The sequence below is a fragment of the Thalassophryne amazonica genome, chromosome 5 (genome assembly GCF_902500255.1).
Source record: "Thalassophryne amazonica chromosome 5, fThaAma1.1, whole genome shotgun sequence".
Taxonomy (NCBI): Eukaryota; Metazoa; Chordata; class Actinopteri; order Batrachoidiformes; family Batrachoididae; genus Thalassophryne; species Thalassophryne amazonica.
The window spans coordinates 92,028,289-92,052,885 of NC_047107.1; the positions used below are offsets into that span (position 1 = coordinate 92,028,289).

Sequence of the window (24,597 nt, forward strand, 5' to 3'; positions counted from 1 at the left end):
AGTACAAATTGTGTATAAAGCAATAAACAATTTACTTCCAGCAAATATTAAAAATATGTTTTTTAACAGATCAGGGGATTACAGTCTGAGGGGGAAATTTAATTTAAAGCATCAGTGGGCACGAACAACATTAAAAGGTTTCTGTATTTCTGTCTGTGGGGTGAGGATGTGGAACAGATTGGGAGTGGGGCTCAAGCAATGTCCAAGCATGAACCAGTTCAAACAGCGGTACAAAAATATGTTTTTTTCTGGGTATAGGGAGGAGGAAGGGTAACGAGGGTTAGGGTGTTTTTGTTGTTTGCTTCGGCTTGTAAATATATAGTATTTTGTATGTAAGTAGGTATGTGTAGGTGTATATTTATGTTTATGTATATATACGTGTATATATGTATATGTGTATATATGTGTATGTTGATGTGTATATGTATGTGTGTGTATATATATGTATATATATATATTGATATCGGTTTAGGTGTGTAGGAATTTATGTGTATATGTGGCAAAGGGTATTACTGGTTGTGGGGAAGAAGGGGTAGGGATAAATAAGCTGATGCTTCACCCTACCCCTTTTCGGACATGTTGGGTACACAGTAGGAACTTTTTTGTTGTTGTCTTTACTGATCTATCTTGTAATTGTTGTTGTATCAAATGTTCGAAATAAACAGTTTTCATTCATTCATTCATTTCATTCATATTTCAATCTTATAGCATCATAGTTTTTCATTTTTAAACCAATAAAGTAAAAAGAAATATATTTCTCATGTTCTTTGTATGAAATCGCAAACAGCAGAGATCAGAGAGTCAGCGCATTCTGTGGCCACAGAGCTGTGAACGGGAGCAGCTGGAAACATCTCTGCTCCTCTTCGAGATGAAGGAAAAAAAAAATTAAGCCCGCCATGAAAGTCCTCCAGAGGTCTTTCTGTAGCTGAAGATACATTCAGAAATTTAGTTTATTTTACAGTTGAAAGGCTTTGTGTTTCCAAAAAGCTCAGAGTTTGAAAAGAGCAGACGTGTGTGTGTGTGTGTGTGTGTGTGTGTGTGAGTGAGAGAGAGACAGAGAGAGAGAGAGAGAGAGAGAGAGAGAGGCACAGCATCAGTGAAAGGAAATTGAAACTGATTCAGAAGGTTTTTCATTTAAAACAGCAGGTTTGACAATTAGGTGTTATATTGTTATAAAGAAAAAGTAATACAATCCCACTCAAATTGTTGGAAAAAAAAAACAAGAAACAAAACTTGGCAAGAATGTTCGGGGGGCCGCGGAAGCTATGAGCCGCGATCACATAATTTATCCGGCACTAAAATGGTCCTAGCTAGAACCCTGGCACTGTATATTGCGCAGTCATTCTGCCCCACAAAAACAACAGTTCAGTGTAGTCATCAAAAATCAGATATTGCTGTGACATCATTAAATGTATGTAAATCTCTGACAACAGTTATATACTGCACATATCAATCAATCAATCAATCAACTTTTTTCTTGTATAGCGCCAAATCACAACAAACAGTTGCCCCAAGGCGCTCCACATTGCAAGGCAAGGCCATACAATAATTATGAAACACAGTCTACGTCTAAAGCAACATAACCAAGGGATGGTCCAGGGTCACCCGATCCAGCCCTAACTATAAGCCTTAGCGAAAAGGAAAGTTTTAAGCCTAATCTTAAAAGTAGAGAGGGTATCTGTCTCCCTGATCTGAATTGGGAGCTGGTTCCACAGGAGAGGAGCCTGAAAGCTGAAGGCTCTGCCTCCCATTCTACTCTTACAAACCCTAGGAACTACAAGTAAGCCCGCAGTCTGAGAGCGAAGCGCTCTAATGGGGTAATATGGTACTACAAGGTCCCTAAGATAAGATGGGACCTGATTATTCAAAACCTTATAAGTAAGAAGAAGAATTTTAAATTCTATTCTAGCATTAACAGGAAGCCAATGAAGGGAGGCCAACACGGGTGAGATATGCTCTCTCCTGCTAGTCCCCGTCAGTACTCTAGCTGCAGCATTCTGAACCAGCTGAAGGCTTTTTAGGGAACTTTTAGGACAACCTGATAATAATGAATTACAATAGTCCAGCCTAGAGGAAATAAATGCATGAATTAGTTTTTCAGCATCACTCTGAGACAAGACCTTTCTGATTTTAGAGATATTGCGTAAATGCAAAAAGGCAGTCCTACATATTTGTTTAATATGCGCTTTGAATGACATATCCTGATCAAAAATAACTCCAAGATTTCTCACAGTATTACTAGAGATCAGGGAAATGCCATCCAGAGTAACGATCTGGTTAGACACCATGCTTCTAAGATTTGTGGGGCCAAGTACAATAACTTCAGTTTTATCTGAGTTTAAAAGCAGGAAATTAGAGGTCATCCATGTCTTTATGTCTGTAAGACAATCCTGCAGTTTAGCTAATTGGTGCGTATCCTCTGGCTTCATGGATAGATAAAGCTGGGTATCATCTGCGTAACAATGAAAATTTAAGCAATACCGTCTAATAATACTGCCCAAGGGAAGCATGTATAAAGTGAATAAAATTGGTCCTAGCACAGAACCTTGTGGAACTCCATAATTAACTTTAGTCTGTGAAGAAGATTCCCCATTTACATGAACAAACTGTAATCTATTAGACAAATATGATTCAAACCACCGCAGCGCAGTGTCTTTAATACCTATGACATGCTCTAATCTCTGTAATAAAATTTTATGGTCAACAGTATCAAAAGCAGCACTGAGGTCCAACAGAACAAGCACAGAGATAAGTCCACTGTCCGAAGCCATAAGAAGATCATTTGTAACCTTCACTAATGCTGTTTCTGTACTATGATGAATTCTAAACCTGACTGAAACTCTTCAAATAGACCATTCCTCTGCAGGTGATCAGTTAGCTGTTTTACAACTACCCTCTCAAGAATCTTTGAGAGAAAAGGAAGGTTGGAGATTGGCCTATAATTAGCTAAGATAGCTGGGTCAAGTGATGGCTTTTTAAGTAATGGTTTAATTACTGCCACCTTAAAGGCCTGTGGTACATAACCAACTAACAAAGATAGATTGATCATATTTAAGATTGAAGCATTAAATAATGGTAGGACTTCCTTGAGCAGCCTGGTAGGAATGGGGTCTAATAAGCATGTTGATGGTTTGGATGAAGTAACTAATGAAATAACTCAGACAGAACAATCGGAGAGAAAGAGTCTAACCAAATACCGGCATCACTGAAAGCAGCCAAAGATAACGATACATCTTTGGGATGGTTATGAGTAATTTTTTCTCTAATAGTCAAAATTTTGTTAGCAAAGAAAGTCATGAAGTCATTACTAGTTAAAGTTAATGGAATACTCAGCTCAATAGAGCTCTGACTCTTTGTCAGCCTGGCTACAGTGCTGAAAAGAAACCTGGGGTTGTTCTTATTTTCTTCAATTAGTGATGAGTAGAAAGATGTCCTAGCTTCACGAAGGGCTTTCTTATAGAGCAACAAACTCTTTTTCCAGGCTAAGTGAAGATCTTCTAAATTAGTGAGACGCCATTTCCTCTCCAACTTACGGGTTATCAGCTTTAAGCTACGAGTTTGTGAGTTATACCACGGAGTCAGACACTTCTGATTTAAAGCTCTCTTTTTCAGAGGAGCTACAGCATCCAAAGTTGTCTTCAATGAGGATGTAAAACTATTGACAAGATACTCTAACTCCCTTACAGAGTTTAGGTAGCTACTCTGCTCTGTGTTGGTATATGACATTAGAGAACATAAAGAAGGAATCATATCCTTAAACCTAGTTACAGCGCTTTCTGAAAGACTTCTAGTGTAATGAAACTTATTCCCCACTGCAGGGTAGTCCATCAGGGTAAATGTAAATGTTATTAAAAAATGATCAGACAAAAGGGAGTTTTCAGGGAATACTGTTAAGTCTTCTATTTCCATACCATAAGTCAGAACAAGATCTAAAATATGATTAAAGTGGTGGGTGGACTCATTACTTTTTGAGCAAAGCCGATAGAGTCTAATACTAGATTAAACTGCCGTGTTGAGGCGTCATTCTCAGCATCTGTGGTGGATGTTAAAATCGCCCACTATAATTATCTTATCTGAGCTATAGCACTAAGTCAGACAAAAGGTCTGAAACTTCACAGAGAACTCACAGTAACGACCAGGTGGACGATAGATAATACAAATAAAACTGTTTTTTGGACTTCCAATTTGGATGGACAGACTAAGAGACAGCTTTCAAATGAATTAAAGCGCTGTCTGGTTTTGACTTACTTAATAAGCTGGAATGGAAGATTGCGGCTAATCCTCCGCCCAGGCCCGTGCTACGAGCATTCTGACAGTTAGTGTGACTCGGGGGTGTTGATCATTTAACTAACATATTCATCCTGCTGTAACCAAGTTTCTGTTAGGCAGAATAAATCAATACGTTGATCAATTATTATATCATTTACCAACAGGGACTTAGAAGAGAAGAGACCTAATGTTTAATAGACCACATTTAACTGTTTTAGTCTGTGGTGCAATTGAAGGTGCTATATTATTTTTTCTTTTTTGAATTTTTTATGCTTAAATAGATTTTTGCTGGTTATTGGTGGTCTGGGAGCAGGCACCGTCTCTACGGGGATGGGGTAATAGGGGGATGGCAAGGGGAGAGGAGCTGCAGAGAGGTGTATAAGACCACAGCCTCTGCCTCCTGGGTCCCAACGCTAGCAGTCACAGTTTGAGGATCCCAAAAAATTGGCAGCCAGATTTCTAGAAATGAGAAGCTGCTCCCTCTAAAGTGGGATGGATGCGTCTCTCCTAACAAGACCAGGTTTTCCCCAGAAGCTTTGCAATATCAATGAAGCCCACCTCATTTTTTGGACACCACTCAGACAGCCAGCAATTCAGGAGAACATGCGGCTAACATGTCACTCCCGGTCTGATTGGGGAGGGGCCCAAAGAAAACAACAGAGTCCGACATTGTTTTTGCAAAGTTACACACCGATTCAATGTTAATTTTAGTGACCTCCGATTGGCGTAACCGAGTGTCATTACTGCCGACGTGAATTACAATCTTACCAAATTTACGCTTAGCCTTAGCCAGCAATTTCAAATGTCCTTCGATGTCGCCTGCTCTGGCCCCCGGAAGACAATTGACAATGGTTGCTGGTGTCGCTAATTTCACATTTCTCAAAACAGAGTCGCCAATAACCAGAGTTTGATCCTCGGCGAGTGTATCGTCGAGTGGGGAAAAACGGTTAGAGATGTGAACGGGTTGACGGTGTACACGGGGCTTCTGTTTAGGGCTACGCTTCCTCCTCACAGTCACCCAGTCAGCCTGCCTTCCCGACTGCACGGGGTCTGCCAGGGGGGAACTAACGGCGGCTAAGCTACCTTGGTCCGCACCGACTACAGGGGCCTGGCTAGCTGTAGAATTTTCCACGGTGCGGAGCCGAGCCTCCAATTCGCCCAGCCTGGCCTCCAAAGCTACGGAACTAAGCTTGCCACTTATACAAGTACCGTACTGCTAAAAGAGGCCGAGGAATAACTAAAACATTCAACCCCGAGCAGGAAAAGTATGGGAAGGAGACAGCGAGAAGCCGCAATGCTAAACCGGCCTAAGCGCTAGTTAGCTACGCTAAGCTAGCGGATTCCCAAACAGGGAATCCGGACACTAGGACAGGCTGTGTGGTGGAGCAGCAAGGTAACGGCCACCGACAACAGTGCTAAAATAAAATAAAATCACTAGACAGGCTGTGGAGCAGCACAGGGTAACGCACAACAACAGTGCTAAAAAATAAAATAAAATAAAATAAAAATCCACTGGACAGGCTGTGGAGCAGCACAGGCACCGCACGACAACAGTGCTAAAAAATAAAAAAAAATAAAAATCCACTGGACAGGCTGTGGAGCAGCACAGGCAACGCACGACAACAGTGCTAAAACAAATAAAAATCCACTGGACAGGCTGTGGAGCAGCACAGGTAACGCACGACAACAGTGCTAAAACAAAATAAAAATCCACTAGACAGGCTGTGGAGCAGCACAGGTGACGCACAACAGTGCTAAAAATAAAATAAAATAAAAATAAAAATCCACTGGACAGGCTGTGGAGCAGCACAGGCAACGCACGACAACAGTGCTAAAACAAAATAAAAATCCACTAGACAGGCTGTGGAGCAGCACAGGTAACGCACGACAACAGCGCTAAATAAAAATCCACTGGACAGGCTGTGGAGCAGCACAGGTAACACACGACAACAGCGCCAAAAAAAATAAAAAAAAAATAAAAATAAAAATCAAAATCCACTGGACAGGCTGCGGAGCAGCACAGGTAACACACGACAACAGTGCTAAAAAATAAAATAAAATAAAAATCCACTGGACAGGCTGTGGAGCAGCACAGGCAACGCACGACAACAGTGCTAAAACAAAATAAAAATCCACTGGACAGGCTGTGGAGCAGCACAGGTAACGCACGACAACAGTGCTAAAACAAAATAAAAATCCACTAGACAGGCTGTGGAGCAGCACAGGTGACGCACAACAGTGCTAAAAATAAAATAAAATAAAAATAAAAATCCACTGGACAGGCTGTGGAGCAGCACAGGCAACGCACGACAACAGTGCTAAAACAAAATAAAAATCACTAGACAGGCTGTGGAGCAGCACAGGTAACGCACGACAACAGCGCTAAATAAAAATCCACTGGACAGGCTGTGGAGCAGCACAGGTAACACACGACAACAGCGCCCAAAAAAAAAAAAAAAAATAAAAATAAAATCAAAATCCACTGGACAGGCTGCGGAGCAGCACAGGTAACACACGACAACAGTGCCAAAAATAAATAAATAAATAAATAAATAAATAAAAAAATAAAATAAAAATCCACTGGACAGGCTGCGGAACAGCACAGGTAACACACGACAACAGTGCTAAAAAAAATAAAATAAAAATCAAAATCCACTGGACAGGCTGTGGAGCAGCACAGGTAACGCACGACAACAGTGCCAAAAATAAAATAAAAAATCCACTGGACAGGCTGTGGAGCAGCACAGGTAACGCACGACAACAGTGCCAAAAAATAAAATAAAAATCCACTGGACAGGCTGTGGAGCAGCACAGGTAACACACGACAACCAGTGGTAAAAATAAAATAAAATCCATGGACAGGCGTGGAACAGCACAGGTAACGCACGACAACAGTGCTAAAAAATAAATAAAAATCACTGGACAGGCTGTGGAGCAGCACAGGTAACACACGACAACAGTGGTAAAAAATAAACATATAAAACATATACAAGCTCATAAGCACATTTGACCTGAATTTTCTCCAGAAAAGCACAAACTGGTGGTGCTATCTGGCTTCTGTCTGATTGAAACAGTTGGCTCATATTGTTGCTCATAAATGAAACAAGTATGTGATATTCATTCATTCATTTTCAGCTGCTCATCCGCATCCAGTTCACAGTGGCAGCAGAGCAAGAAACTTATCCCACAGTTCCCTGTTCTCGGCTAAGTCCTGTAGCTTTTCCCAGGGGATCCCAAAGCATTCCCAAGCCAGCTGGGAAATATCTCTTCAGCATGTCCTAGGTCTTCCCCAGGGCCTCCTTCAGGTTGGACGTGCCTGGAAGACCTCCTTAGGGAGATGACCAGGGGGAATCCGTGCCAGGTGCCCAAACCACCTCAGCTGGCTCCTTTTGATGCAAAGTAGTAGTGGCTTTACTCCAAGTCCCACTCAGATAATTGAGCTTCTCACCCTGTTCAGGAGTGTAAGCCCAAATACCCGACGGAGGAATCTCATTTCTGCCACTTATACCAGTGATCTTATCCTTTCTATCATTACCCAAAGCTCATGACCGTAGGTGAGGATATGAGTGTAAATTGACTGGTAAATTGAGAGCCTCGCCTTTCAGCTCAGCTCCTTTTTTTATCATAATGGTCCAGTACAATGTCAGTAAAATTTCTGACGCTTCCCCAATCTGTCTATCGATCTCCCACTCCAATTTACCCCCACTCATGAACAAGATCTCGATATACTTAAACTCCTCCACTTGAGTCTACCCTGATCGAGAGGGAACATTCCAGCATTTTCCGAAAGAGGATCATGGTCTCAGATTTGGAGGTGCCGATTCTCATCCCAGCTGCTTCACACTCGGCCTCAACCTGCTCAGTATGCATCTGAGGTCATCACATGATGAAGCCAACAGAACCACATTGTCTGAAAAAAGCAGACGCAACTCTGAGGTCACCAAACTAGACACCCTCCAATCTCTGACTGCGCCTTGAAATCCTGTCCATGAACATCACAAACAGGATTGGTGACAAGTAACAGACCCTTGTCAACATGTGATAGGTTGACTGAAAAAACGTATGTCGATCTTATTATTGTGATCGCTTTGACCTTGCATGGGCTGGGAGTTGGGTAGGGTTGTGGAAAACAACAGTGTCTTTAACGAGGAAGGGTTTACTGGCCTTGACTTCACAGACTATGCCGTGACCTTTGTAGAAAAAAGAGATTCCCTGATTGCAGCACTTGAGAGGCTGAGCAAGGAGTTGCAGTTCTAGGTTGATGGTCCTCAGACTCAAATTCTTTGTCATTGTAACAAGAACAATGAAAGATAAGGTGCAAGCCTTTTCCATGCAAATATAAACTTGAGTAAACCACACACAGACTTAAAAGGTCTGTGGTAGAAAAGACATCCATCCATCCATCCATCCATTTTCTTCCGCTTTATCCGGAGTCGGGTCGCGGGGGCAGCAGCTCAAGCAAAGCCGCCCAGACCTCCCGATCCACACACACCTCCTCCAGCTCCTCTGGGGAACCCCAAGGCGTTCCCAAGCCAGCCGAGAGATGTAGTCCCTCCAGCGTGTCCTGGGTCTTCCCCGGGGCCTCCTCCCAGTGGGCCGAGCCCGGAACACCTCTCCAGCGAGGCGTCCAGGGGGCATCCGGAAAAGATGCCCGAGCCACCTCAACTGACTCCTTTCGACGTGGAGAAGCAGCGGCTCGACTCCGAGCTCCTCCGGAGTGACCGAGCTCCTCACCCTATCTCTAAGGGAGCGCCCAGCCACCCTGCGGAGGCAACTCATCTCGGCCGCTTGTACTCGCGATCTCGTTCTTTCGGTCATGAGCCAAATCTCATGACCATAGGTGAGGATCGGAACGTAGATCGATCGATAAATCGAGAGCTTTGCCCCCCTACTCAGCTCTCTCTTCACCACGACGGTCCGATACAGCGACCGCATCACTGCAGATGCTGCACCGATCCGTCTATCGATCTCACGCTCCATCCGTCCCTCACTCGTGAACAAGACCCCGAGATACTTAAACTCCTCCACTTGAGGCAAGGGACACTCCACCGACCTGAAGAGGGCAAAGCACCTTTTTCCGGCGAGAACCATGGCCTCGGATTTGGAGGTGCTGATTTTCATCCCGGACGCTTCACACTCAGCTGCAAACCGCCCCAGTGCACGCTGAAGGTCCTGATTTGACGAAGCCAACAGAACCACATCGTCCGCAAACAGCAGAGACGAGATTCTGTGGTTCCCAAACCAGACCCCCTCTACACCCTGGCTGCACCTAGAAATTCTGTCCATAAAAATAATGAACAGAACCGGTGACAAAGGGCAGCCCTGGCGGAGGCCAACGTGCACTGGAAACAGGTTTGACTTACTACCAGCAATGCGAATCAAGCTCCTGCTGCGGTCGTACAGGGACCGGATAGCCCTTAGCAAAGGACCCTGGACCCCGTACTCCTGGAGCAGTCCCCACAGGGTGCGCCGAGGGACACGGTCGAATGCCTTCTCCAGATCCACAAAACACATGTGGACTGGTTGGGCAAACTCCCATGACCCTCGAGCACCCGATGGAGCGTGTAGATCTGGTCCACTCTGCCGCAACCAGGACGAAAACCACACTGCTCCTCCTGAATCTGAGGTTCAACCATCGGTCGAATTTTCCTCTCCAGTACTCTGGAATAGACCTTACCGGGGAGGCTGAGGAGTGTGATCCCCCTATAGTTGGAACACACCCTCCGGTCCTCCTTCTTAAACAGAGGGACCACCACCCCGGTCTGCCAATCCAGAGGCACTGTCCCCGATCGCCACGCGATGTTGCAGAGGCGTGTCAGCCAAGACAGCCCCACAACATCCAGAGACTTAAGGTACTCAGGACGGATTTCATCCACCCCAGGAGCCTTGCCATTGAGGAGCTTTCTAACCACCTCGGTGACTTCGGCCTGGGTAATGGATGAGTCCGCCTCCAAGTCCCCAGTCTCTGCTTCCTCTTCGGAAGACGTGACGATGGGATTGAGGAGATCCTCGAAGTACTCCTTCCACCGCCCAACAACATCCGCCGTCAGGGTCAACAGCTCCCCACCCGCACCGTAAACAGTGCTGGTGGAGAGCTGCTTCTGCCTCCTGAGGTGTCGGACGGTTTGCCAGAATCTCTTCGAGGCTGACCGATAGTCCTCCTCCATAGCCTCCCCGAACTCCTCCCAGACCCGAGTTTTTGCCTCTGTGACCGCACGGGCTGCGGCACGCTTGGCCTGCCGGTACCTGTCAGCTGCCTCTGGGGTCCCACCTACCGACAAAGATAAGCAGGACTCCTTCTTCAGCTTGATGGCATCCCTTACGTCCGGTGTCCACCACCGGGTTCAGGGATTGCCGCTGCGACAGGCACCAGAGACCTTACGACCACAGCTACGAGCAGCCGCATCGACAGTGGAGGTGGAGAACATGGTCCACTCGGACTCCATGTCTCCAACCTCCCCCGGGATCTGGGAGAAGCTCTCCCAGAGGTGGGAGTTGAAGACCTCGCTGACAGAGGGTTCCGCCAGTCGTTCCCAGCAGACCCTCACGATACGTTTGGGCCTGCCAGGTCTTACCGGCTTCCTACCTTCCCAGCGGATCCAACTCACCACCAGGTGGTGATCAGTCGACAGCTCTGCCCCTCTTTTCACTCGAGTGTCCGAGACATGTGGCCGAAGGTCAGGTGATACGACTACAAAGTCGATCATCGACCTCCGGCTCAGGGTGTCCTGGTGCCACGTGCACTTATGGACACCCTTGTGCTCGAACATGGTGTTCGTGATGGACAAACTGTGACTAGCACAGAAGTCCAACAACTGAACACCACTCGGGTTCAGATCGGGGAGGCCGTGCTTCCCGATCACCCCCTTCAGGTCTCACTGTCGCCGCCCCACGTGGGCGTTGAAATCCCCCAGGAGAACAATGGAGTCCCCAGTTGGAGCGCTATCTAGTACCCTCCCAGGGGACTCCAGGAAGGTCGGGTACTCTGCACTGCTGCTCGGCCCGTAGCCCGAGACAACGGTGAGAGACCTGTCCCCGACCCGAAGGCGTAGGGACGCGACCCTCTCGTTCACCGGAGTGAACTCCAACACTTGACGACTGAGCTGGGGAGCAATAAGCAATGCGACCCCAGCTCTCTGCCTCTCCCCGTGGGCGATGCCAGAAAAATGAAGCGTCCAGCCTCTCTCCAGGAGTTGGGTACCAGAGCCCAAGCTGTGCGTGGAGGTGAGCCCGACTATCTCTAGTCGGTATCTCTCAACCTCCCGCACAAGCTCAGGCTCCTTCCCCCCTAGCGAAGTGACATTCCACGTCCCAACAGCCAGGGGCTGTGAGCATGGACCGGGCCGCCGGGCCACCCGCCCTCGACCACCACCCAATCCTCTCTGCACCTGACCCCCATGGCCCCCTCTGCAGGTGGTGAACCCACAGGAGGGCGGGCCCACATCACTCTTTCGGGCTGAGCCCGGCCGGGCCCCATGGGCTAAGGCCCAACCACCAGGCACTCGCGCACGAGCCCCAACCCCAGGCCTGGCTCCAGGGTGGGACCCCGGCTCCGCCATACCGGGCGACGTCACGGTCTTTGTTCTTTTACTGGTCATGGAGGTTCTGAACTGCCCTTAGTCTGACCCGTCACCTAGGACTTGTTTGTCTTGGGAGACCCTACAGGGAGCACAAAGCCCCCGACAACATAGCTCCTAGGATCATCCGGGTACGCAAACTCCCCCACCACGATAAGGTGGCAGCTAGAGGGGGAGTAGAAAAGACAATAAACATAAAATTTAACGGGGTGAAAAAGGTGTGTTCAGAGTACAAATTACAACCCCAATTCCAGTGAAGTTGGGATATTGTGTAAAATGTAAATTAAAAACAGAATACAATGATTTGCAAATCCTCTTCAACCTATATTCAACTGAATACACCACAAAAACAACATATTTAATGTTCAAACTGGTAACCTTTATTGTTTTTGTGCAAATATTTGCTCATTTTGAAATGGATGCCTGCAACACATTTCAAAAAAGTTGGGACAGTGGCAACAAAAGACTGGGAAAGTTGATGAATGCTCAAAGAACACCTGTTTGGAACATTCCACAGGTGACAGGTTAATTGGAAACAGGTGAGTGTCATGATTGGGTATAAAAGGAGCATCCCCAAGCGGCTCAGCTGTTCACAATCAAAGATGGGCAAGGATCACCACTTTGTGATCAATTGCGTGAAAAAATAGTCCAACAGTTTAAGAACAATGTTTCTCAATGTTCAATTGCAAGGAATTTAGGGATTCCATCATCTACAGTCCATAATATAATTAGAAGATTCAGAGAATCTTTCTACACATAAGCAGCAAGGCCAAAAACCAACATTGAATGCCCGTGACCCTCGATCCCTCAGGTGCCACTGCATTAAAAACCAACATCATTGTGTAAAGGACCTTACCGCGTGGACTCAGGAACACTTCAGAAAACCATTGTCGGTTAACACAGTTCGTCGCTACATCTACATGTGCAAGTTAAAACTCTGCCATGCAAAATGAAAGCCATACATCAATAACATCCAAAATGTCACCGCCTTCTCTGGGCCCGAGTTCATTTGAAATGGACAGACACAACGTGGAAAAGTGTGCTGTAGTCTGATGAGTCCACATTTCAAATTGTTTTTGGAAATCATGGACGTCATGTCCTCCAGACAAAAGAGGAAAAAGATCATCCAGTTTGTTACCAGTGCAAAGTTCAAAAGCCAGCATCTGTGATGGTATGGGGGTGTGTTAGTGCCATGGCATGGGCAACTTACACATCTGTGATGGCACCATCAATGCTGAAAGGTACATCCAGGTTTTGGAGCAACACATGCTGCCATCCAAGCACTGTCTTTTTCAGGGATGTCCCTGCTTATTTCAGCAAGACAGTTCCAAGCCACATTCTGCACGTGTTACAACAGCGTGGCTTTGTTGTAAAAGAGTTCGGGTACTAGACTGACCTGCCTGCAGTTCAGACCTGTTGCCCATTGAAAATGTATGGTGCATTATATTAGAGGACACACACCAATTAGTTAAACTGCAGGAATGTCTTTCAGACATAAAGACATGGATGGCCTCTAATTTCCGGCTTTTAAATTCAGATAAAACTGAAGTTATTGTACTTGACTCCACAAATCTTAGAAACATGGTGTCTAACCAGATCATTACTCTGGATGGCATTACCCTGACCTCCAGTAATACTGTGAGAAATCTTGGAGTCATTTTTGATCAGGATATGTCCTTCAATGCGCATATTAAGCAAATATGTAGGACTGCTTTTTTGCATTTGTGCAATATCTCTAAAATTAGAAAGGTCTTGTCTCAGAGTGATGCCGAAAAGCTAATTCATGCATTTATTTCTTCTAGGCTGGACTACTGTAATTCATTATTATCAGGTTGTCCTAAAAATTCCCTGAAAAGCCTTCAGTTAATTCAAAATGCTGCAGCTAGAGTACTGACGGGGACTAGAAGGAGAGAGCATATTTCACCCATATTGGCCTCTCTTCATTGGCTCCCTGTTAATTCCAGAATAGAATTTAAAATTCTTCTTCTTACTTATAAGGTTTTGAATAATCAGGTCCCATCTTATCTTAGGGACCTCATAGTACCATATCACCCCAATAGAGCGCTTTGCTCTCAGACTGCAGGCTTTCTTGTAGTTCCTAGGGTTTGTAAGAGTAGAATGGGAGGCAGAGCCTTCAGCTTTTAGGCTCCTCTCCTGTGGAACCAGCTCCCAATTCAGATTAGGGAGACAAACACCCTCTCTACTTTTAAGATTAGGCTTAAAACTTTCCTTTTTGAAAAAGCTTATAGTTAGGGTTGGATCAGGTGACCCTGAACCATCCCTTAGTTATGCTGCTATAGACTTAGACTGCTGGGGGGTTTCCCATGATGCACCCAGTGTTTCTTTTTATTCACCTCTTTTTGCTCTGTATGCACCACTCTGTTTTTAATCATTGGTGATTGATCTCTGCTCTCTTCCACAGCATGTCTTTTTCCTGATTCTTTCCCCTCAGCCCCAACCAGTCCCAGCAGAAGACTGCCCCTCCCTGAGCCTGGTTCTGCTGGAGGTTTGTTCCTGTTAAAAGGGAGTTTTTCCTTCCCACTGTTGCCAAGTGCTTGCTCATAGGGGGTCGGTTTGACCGTTGGGGTTTTTCTGTAATTATTGTATGGCTTTTGCCTTACAATATAAAGCGCCTTGGGGCAACTGTTTGTTGTGATTTGGCGCTATATAAATAAAATTGATTTGATTTGATTATCAAGTGTAAAATACAACAACAGAGACCCCGGACTGTTGAACAACTGAACTCATACATCCAGCAAGAATGGGAAAGAATTCCACCTATAAAGCTTCAACAATTAGTGTCCTCAGTTCCCAAACTTTTGAGTGTTTTTAGAAGGAAAGTTGATGTAACACAATGGTAAACATTCCACTGTCCCAGCTTTTTTGAAACGTGTTGCAGTCATCTATTTCAAAATTAGCAAATATTTGCACAAAAACAATAAAGTTTCTTAGTTGAACATTAAATATCTTGTCTTTGAGGTGTAGGGTGAAGAGGATTTGCAAATCATTGTATTCTGTTTTTATTTACATTTTACACAATGTCCCAACTTCATTGGAATCGGGGTTGTAAAAAAAGAAAAAAAATAGAAATACGTAGTAGCAAAACAGAGATTGTATATAAAAAGAGAAACATATGTACAAAACTGTGGATATTTTAGTGGCAGTGGATATTGCACATAACAGATACTGCACTCATTTCAAGTGTGGCAAGTGACATGGCTATTTGGTTCCAGTGGCATTATAGTTCTAACAGCAGTTGGGTAGGAACTGGTTTTCAATCTATTTGTTCTTGTTTTAACAGACAGAGAGTGCTGTCTTTTCTCTTTAAGTCTATAAAAATAAGGCTAGAAAATTCTATAAAAATAAATCTCCTTTTTAAGAAAATCCTCATATAAAATCAACAATAATGATAATAATAAAGAAAACAGCGCTCTGGTATTGGATCGGAAAAGTATCAGTATCGGCAGATATCCAAATTGAGGTATCGGGATCGGATCGGAAGTGAAAAATTGTGGATTGGTGCATCCCTACTATCTGTATGTAGTCAAAGTGTTGAACTTGTGAAAACATCCACTTATTCCTGCAGGAACATTCGGGTTTCTGGGTCCTCAACCTTTGAGAATGAGAGATGCCTGGGAAGAGCTTCTGGGGTCATGATGTCACTGGACAGAAGTGTCTGGTGATGCCGTTATCTGCAGGAGAATAAAGGTCCAGGTCTTTAGGATCCTGGTGTTTGATCCTGGTCCTAATGTTTTGCGGCAAGTGGATGTCTTTGGTACAATGTCATTTGGGAGGATCCTTGGGTACTGCTGGAATGACTTTGTGTCAAATGAGCACCTGCTTATTGTCTTAGGGAGACTCGGATAAGGAGCATCACTTGCATTGTGAGGGAGCAGGGAGCATCATCTAAGACATTTTGGACATGCATTTCTCTGTTCGTGATCCAAAACCTAAATGCCTCAGTGTTGAAGACTCCAGTAGCTGGAGAAGGACAAAAGGACATCACCAGTTCACCTGGCTGTCGCAGATTGGTTTGGAGACATATATATGGTCCAGTTTTCTTCCCGACTGGTTGTCATCCAGGATCAGGAGTGGCTCATTGGTGTGGTGGATACAGCAATGCACTGTGCCAGTGCATGGTTCCACATTTTATACAGTTTAGTGTACACATAGGCCACATATAATAATGAATGATGATGCTTGTCATTGGCCTCAATCATCTCTTTTATGGGCCACCTGTTTGAGGCTCCTACTTTAAATCATAGTGTCACATTTTAAAGAAAATCACTCCATTTAACTTTATGGTCCTTTTCAGAAATCTTTTAATGAATGTGTGCCTTTATAGACCTACTCTTCCATGATTTTAATTAAACAGCTTTTATTTCATATCAGCATTTCTACACAGGCTTGGAGTTTTCAAGCCTCTTTAATAAAATGCACTGGCCCAGTCACTAACATTCTTTCTGTCAGGAAACTATATTTCAAATGATCTATCTGAGAAATGAAAAATCCATACCTGTGATGTATTCTGTGCGCTGTTCGGTGTGTGCCATTAATTTAAGGTGCTATTACTGTGACAAGAGAAAAGTGTTTGTTTCCACTCTATCTTTACAGTTACCATGTAATAAATGTCTTAGTGTCCACAGAAGAACACAGTACTAAAGTGAATCAGTCAACAAAATGAGCAAGAAGAGTTTCTCGGTAAAGGATGGAGAAATTAATTCAACAGCACTTGAATAACAATTAAAGTGCAAAGAGCAAAAGCATAAATGTCATGAATAAAATCATTAATGAGAACAATGCTGTCATTTGGCTCCCACGCTGTTCACAATTAGAGCACATTTTCTGGAATTTTTTCCACAACATGCCTGTGCACACCAGAGTGTGCATGAGCAAAGATCATGAAGCTAACCTTCATCAACAACATCGTAAATGTCAATCCTTAATCACAGCAGGATTCATATAAGTGTAATATTTTCCCCCACATGCACATTATGCCACAGAATTAATATAAAATTAAACATTTTGCAAATATTGCTCCCATTTTTTCTTCAGTACCTGCCGGCGATGATGTTTTTAAACTACAGAACGGCTCATGTAATGATGCCGAACAACAGCAGAGCGGGGAGGTTATGTGATGGACTCTGTCTTTGTCTGTCTGGGTGAAGACAACATTTCACAAAATGTTTTTCAGGAGATGGCCTGCATATCGAGGAAAGTGTTGGCGACTTGGCTCTTTGTCAGAATTGTTCTTTGTTTTGCAATCTTTAATTTATTTTTACTTTTAGCCATTTTTAACTTTATTACCTCCACTAAGAAGGAATGTTTTTGTTGCTATTTGTCTGTCTGTCCACATCATTTGTCAGGAAATTATCTCAAAAGACCACAAATGCATTTAATTAATTTTGTTGGGTAGGTACAAGGGCCATGCAAGTGCTGATTAAATTTTGATGCACATCTGCACCCGGGGGAAATCTTTCAGCTTTGAATTTAAGCCCCGATTTATTTGAGTCTCATCCTGCCTTTTATTTTTCAACTTGAACCAGGGACAGGCCCTGCCTTTGATCTTTGAGCGTTGGCCTTTGATCCTAATTACTTTGATCTGGATCCCATCTTTGATCCTGACTCCCCCGATACTGATCAAGGGACCAATCCCACCTTGAGTTCAGCTTCACCTTTCAACTTTTATCCTAATTGATTTGATCCTGAATGCTGGACTTAGACCCTGATGCCTGATGAATTTGACCTTATAATCAGGCTTAGTGTAATCAGGTTCAAAGATCAAAAAGTGAACACTCCAAAATTTCAGCTTTCAAAAATGAGTAGTCAGGTTCAAAGATCAGCAGTCAAAGATCAGTGATCAGGATGAAAGGTCAACAGTCTGGATCAAAGCTATGTGATCTGAATGATGTGTCAGCGATCATGATCAAAGGTCAGGATCAAAGAGTAGTGATAACAATGAGTCATTAGTAACCAAGGTCAGGATCACAGGACAGGACTCAGAATCAAATAATTTTAGAGACACAAATTAGAAATGACTAGCCTCACAAAAAAAAAAAAAAGAAAAAAAGAAATTATCAACAGAGATATAAACAGATGACTGATTAACTTTGGAGGTATGTTATCCCTCGTGCATGTTTATTTGTCTTATGCCATTAACATCTGAATGGTAAAAAATAAGTTGGTTCCACCCCTCCAGCCAAGGCAAAGGAGTCGGTATCGGGTTATTTGGTCACGTGACTTTTAGTCAGGATTCTGACATTTTGCTGATTGGCTGAGACACGCCGCTCTCTGATTGGCTGCAGCCTGTGTTTACAATGTAGCACTGGCACCATGGTACCACAGTCTCTGGAGGAGTGGAACCAGCTTACATTTTCGGCAGTTACGCCACAGCCAATCACAGAGCGTGGCGTGATAGCCAATACTGGCTGACGCATCAGATGGACCAATCACAGCTATGTTTTCAAAAACACGCTACCAGTCTCTTTGTATAAGAGACTGTGGTACCAGTGCTAGGTAAAAAAGAATTGATTGTCATCTGTTAGTTGGTGGCTGTAATGGTTGGTTGTTTTTTATTAACCCAGTGTTACTTAGTGGGTTAGTTTAAAATATCATTCTGCTAAATTTCATGGTTCAGCATGCATGGGCTGAATGAACAGTGCTTTGCAACATTCCAGCTATAATCGGTCCAACTGCACGCATTGTACACTCACTTCACAGGTCACTCTTTACACATTGTCTACTTCAGTTCTGTGGTACGGATTACTGCTGTGCAAAACCAACACGATCCCTGTCTATAACATTATCACTGAAAATCTGGAAGTGCGCAAAGTTTATGCAAAGAAAACTGAAGCATCACTGTATGTCAAGACATGATTGAACATCTCCAGGATAGAGTATCATTACTGGCAGTGAATCACAGGTATTTGAATATGATCTCGATACTCAGCCGCAGAGTTGTCAGCAGAAAGGTCCGGCTTCACCAAGAGCAAAAAAAAAAAAAAAAAAAAAGCAAGAATGACAAAGATCAAGATGTTCCTTATCGTGTATTTTGACACTATAATGCATCTGATTTAGAATTGGTGCAGGCCAGGGGAATCTAACTCTTTAATTAAAACAAAGCACCATTCTCTAGAGAGGGACAGATTTCTGGGAGAATGATGCCTGGGTGCTCAACCATGACTGCACCCCCTGCTCACCGTGCCCTGAGCGTCTGACAGTTTCTGACAAAGATGATTGTGGCAACTGCAGCTACACTCACAGTTACTAGATTGGTCCACTTGTGATTCTTAGCCCCCAGGCTCAGGCGGTGATCAGGGGGACCCAATGTCCTGATGTGGAGTCCATCAGCAATGCCGTCGTGATGGAGCTCTGGAGGATTCCAGAAGCAGGGCCCACTTAATTGTTTACTTTTATTGTTGTAAATTTTTAATAACATTTCTGTGAAGCCAGCCCAATAGAGGTACCTCACATTCACATCAATTCAAAAAACGATTTAACCCAAACGGTGGCAGTGAAATCTGTGTTAGTGAAAGTAACTTCCATTGTTTTCTCCACCATTCAGATGTTTGCTGAGATCAAATATCAAGAAGTGTGTGTCCATTCAGACAGTCAAAGAATACAAGCAATTAAATAACAAATGATTATGATGGATATTTGACCAAAGCCGTGAAAGTAAGATCAAAACTATAAACATGTGGAGTGGGTATGTGGAAAATGTGAAAGGATAAGGACAGGGCCACTGAGGGGTTTTTCTAATCATGAGCTCAAGCGAGGATTCAACATGCAGGAATAATCTGTGTTCACTGATCTGTGATTAAACACTGGCTGGTCTGGACTCCAATGAATTCTCTTTGCAGAAGAATATTAGCAGAACCAATTTTCAGACCAGTGCAAATCCACAAACATCATTTTTTGTCAATAAGCACACATATTGCCATTTTAAAAGGCTAAAATGCAATGTGAACTGAGATGATGTAGCAAAATTTGGATGAACCTGCAAAACTAGTGCCCTAATGCAAATTAACTTCATACATTCACTCTATCAGGGGCATGTCAGGCAAGCTTCTACCCATTTAGCAAATTTTTACTCTGCATGCCGGTGGTAGCACAGTGTGTTGTAATTGGTCCTGTGTGTGCCTGCAAACAAAATAACTATGAAACGGGGGATCTCAGAGGTGTCAAATCCGGCTTCAGAAAGTAAAAACCCTCCCATGTGTTGCTTCTACCTGTGCACCTAAAACAGGTGATCTCAATAATTAGCTCATCCACCTGCCTGAAGAGTTGAAGTAATTACAATCAGCTGATTTATTGGGAAGATGGAACAAATATGTGGCTGGACTTTTAGTTTCTGAAGCTGGATTTGACACATCTGGATCAGATACCACCAAACATGGTATGAATATTCCTTGGTTGAGTTTCTCTTGGTTGAGTAAGTAGTCCGGTGTTTGATTCTCGGTCTCCCTACCTGTGGGTTTGTCCTTGGACAAGACACTTAATCTGCACACCCAGCTGTAAATCAGTACAGACCTTTACTGGGGAAGTAACCTGCTTTGGACTGGTGACTTGTTCAGGGGGAGTTGTAGATTCTCATCGGCTTCATGCTGCGGAATTTGGGGATAAGCACCGGCACCAAAAGGCCTCAGAGCCTATACAGGAGAGTCTCCAGATGAGTAGCACTGTCATGTTTATCAAACATTTAGTCCGAAAACACATTTTCTGCTATATCTCTGTAACCAGTATGACTACAGATGCAATTCAAAACTCATAATAACCAGCTAATGTGAAAGCCACATTGGCTAGATATCTGCAGCTAATATGGCTAGATTAGTAACGTCTGCTTACTGGTCTTGCTACTGCCACTCATCCTATACTTTGAAATGTGTTATGACACACCGGGAACTGAAAACAGTCTCAAATGCAGTGAGGCAAGCTTAAAGGACAAAAAGGTAACACATTTATTGAAACAGTGCTGGTGATGTGGATGAGGTGGAAACCAGGAGGTGAAGACACTGGAGGGCGCGCCGTAGGTGCAGGAACCCACGTGAGCCAGTGGAGCGTGTGGTGGCTGCGGACTGCAACAGAGGGGAAAAAAAAAAGCCACAAGGATGAGCTAAACGGAGAATAATCCAAAATGTGGAGAGAAAATGCTGAGGTTACTTGACAAAGACAAACGTGACGCTACCACTTCCGTAGATGGAAAGATCTGGTGGCGTCCTCCTGTTCAGCCATGACTTAAATAGGACGGCACTAATTGATGCAGGTGTACCGCAGCCACCGCTGTAGACAGTCAACTCCACTGGCAGAAACAGAAGGGAGGGGGAGGCAAAATAACAGAGCCAGACCAATTCCCCAGACCACAACAGGTCCCCTCACCCTCAATGGGAGCCCCAAGTGACCCATCCGGCCTGTCCAGATGGGGCCGACAGAAGTCCTGGACGAGACCAGGATCCAAGATAAGGGAACGGGACACCTAGGAGGGTTCCTCAGGCCCTTAACCCTCCCAGTTCACCAGATACTGGAAGCCCCGACCCCAGCGGGGCACATCCAGAAGGCGGTGTACAGTACAGACTAGATGGCCATCCACGAGCCGGGTGGGAGGAGGGCACTTGGCTGGAGGACACAAAAGAACCGGTCCGGACCGACCGCAGGTGGGAGACATGGAACACCGGATGGATGCATAGTGACCTGGGGAGATGTAGATGAACCACCACAGGATTGATGATCCGGTCCACCACAAGGCTGAAAGATCAGGCAGCGTCCTCCTGTTCACCCATGGCTTAAATAGGACAACACTAATTGATGCAATATTGCATAACTGCAGCATGCACCAAATCCTGAAAAAAGAGAAGGAATATTGTAGCAAATGAAAGGAAAATATATTTTGTGGTAGTGTTCTTCCTTAGAAGTGCTAATTTGATCACACATTTACTAATTAGATGTTGCTATGCAACTCTTTCTGATCCAGATACACATCAGCACTCACCAAATGATAATAACACATTTATCATATTTATCATTTAAAATATATATATAATGAAGAAGATCAGTTCAATGGCCCTTTGGGGATCCATATGTTTCTAACTGTCATCCCAAAACAATATCTCTCAAGAATTGCTTCTTATCTTGTTATGGCTCATGTAATGAAATGTAGCAATGTAAGATACATTATAAAAATGGCTTGGCAACTGACAAATGTTGATCTCCATATTTGTGTGCTCTGCAGCCGGAGAGAAGACAAACTGAGGATCCCTAATGGCTGGTTGTGTCACTTGGCCCCAGAAATCATCCAGCAACTCTCTCCAGACACAGAGGAGGACAAGCTTCCCTTCTCCAAACAATCAGATGTCTTTGCTTTTGGGTGAGTGTTGTCTTATTTTGCACTTTGTTTATGCAGTTACACCCCCCCCCCCCCACCCACCCATACCCCAATAAAGAAAATATGTAAAATGGGGCAAATGCAAACAAAAGTTATTTCTCCCAAATATTTCATCAGTAAATATTTTAAAGTACATCAATAACGGACTACATCAGTAACAGACTCCCAAGTCGATCGAAATGTACTGTGACCCCTTGATGGTTTGAAACAGACTCCCAAGTCGATCGAAATGTACTGTGACCCCTTGATGGTTTGATTTCAATGTTAGAAATCAGTTCAGATAGGCTTGTTTTACTGCTGCTTTCCACATTTTCAAACTCTTGCAAAACTTCGAAAGTCAGCATGAGGCTCTCACAAGACTGATCACAGGAAAGTTAACTTTGCAAGTTACAAACAAAATCAACATGTCGGATAGTAGCACACGGTATAACGGATAAACAAACCCTTTGAACTTTACATTTGGTTCACAGATTGTTCACACTGTCGTACCAGTTCAGAACACGAAAGTTACACTACGGTATTTATGCTATGCTCACAACAGCTGGCTTCTTCTATGCTGCATTTTCTGCTCCTGCGTGGTGTTGCTTCTGCTCGTCTTTTGTTCATCACTGGAGGCAGCATCAATGTGCTGCAACACAGCAGAAGAAAACCTGAAGAAGGTCCCTGGTTTTTCATGAAATATGTCCTTTAAGATCAGCAATTTATCATGGAAAATGAATGTCTACATTAAACAAAAAATTGTATTGCATTAAATTGTATTGCAATCCAATCAAATTGCACTAAATTGAATCATTCCATACTGAAAGTATCGTTCCTTGATTATATCATAGCCCATGTATCTAGATAAATATTGTATGATTTTATAACAGAGAAATACAGCCCTAGTATATATCCATTTTTGCTTTATCCAATATTGTTGATCCACGTCATGAGCGCCACAATTTCAGTTTGAAAGTTTTATTGCTTAAACATGATTGGATTTTGAAAAAGACTCCATTTGGTCCCATACATCTGATTACTTTCATCAACAGTGAAGGAGCCCTGATGACATGCTATACTGGTGCTGGTAGAGGAGGTAATGGTGCAAAAATCATCGCCGGCAACGGGAAGGCAGCATATATGAGAGATGGTGATTGGAGTAAATAGAGAGCCCACAGAGAAATGATTGGTTCCCTCATGTGAGAGTAAATTATTGGAATATTTAACTGAGGGAAATTCCTTTTTGCATTTTAGTTTTTGGAACAGACACAGATCTGAAATGGTGACAAGCCAACAGGGCTTGATGAACAAATAGAAAGCTGAAGTAAGAAGTTACATTTTTGTAGTAAATCATGAATTAGATTTAAAGATGCTTAGATTTAAAATGTTTGAACCGTATACAAAACCGACCTTAAATTAGAAGTGCTCTGAGACCACATCTCTCCACCAAGACATATTTTAAACACAGGTTCCATAAACAGAAATCTGTGCGAGAACAAAAATATAGGAATCTCATCATGTTGTACCTTCTTTGGCATACCAGAGGATTACTCTGAAAGCTGGCTTCCTGTCAGTGCAAAAATGTAATATTTCTGATGCAGTGAACACAACAAAATAGTGAGACGTTTATGGTACTTCACACCACAAACATACTTTGCTATGTTCTCTCCATCAGAAGTAAATTGTTCTCACAGAATATGTGGAAAAATAGGGTTGAAGGTTTGTAGCCCACTTTAGTAACTTACACTCTCCAAATATAAATGCATCCCCTTAAAATTCATATTTTGATCCATAAAATCTATATCTTTGTGGGGTTGTACACCAAACTAAATGTGGTATGTTGCTGAAATGTCTCATAATGTGAAAATCTGATCTTTTTTTCATGTACACTGTATATTAACCCTCTGGGGCTGACGCCGTTGTATACGACGGCTAAGACCAAGCTTTACTAAATTATAAATAACTTTTTAATGAGATAGAAACTTACTTTTTTTTGCTGAAAAGTTAACTCGGCAGACTTTTGAGCCAGCCATTGGCCATCTATGTACTCCTCACAGAAGCTGTGTGATGACGTGCGCAATGTGAGTGTTCACGGTCACATGGTTTTCCAAAATCCAATCGTAGGGCAGATTCACCTCATGTGAAAAGCCAAAGATCGTTTTTATGAGTGATATGTTACTAGTTGGCCCATTTGAATAGCCCCCTGGGTGCTCCAATGAGTACATACTATTGGGCTCCAAATGCGCCCTGTGCCATTACGCACAGCGATCAGTGAAAGCAGGAGCACACGGAGAGCCGCTGATGACAATCTCACGTGCTCAAACAAAGAGTGTGTAACTATCAGGATTGCTCCACTAGTTTGCATGTGAATGTTACTGGATAACTCTGTTGCTT

General features: G+C 43.6%; 1 protein-coding gene across 6 annotated transcripts in view; it reads left to right on the forward strand.

The window, feature by feature from the left end:
* ksr2 (kinase suppressor of ras 2) overlaps positions 1-24,597 on the forward strand; it is a 494,388-nt gene that overhangs the window by 427,119 nt on the left and 42,672 nt on the right. For all 6 annotated transcript variants that reach the window (XM_034170876.1, XM_034170877.1, XM_034170875.1 and 3 more), the window contains one exon: positions 22,072-22,206. In XM_034170876.1, coding sequence (XP_034026767.1) covers positions 22,072-22,206 — 135 coding nt within the window. The remainder of the gene's footprint in view (positions 1-22,071; positions 22,207-24,597) is intronic.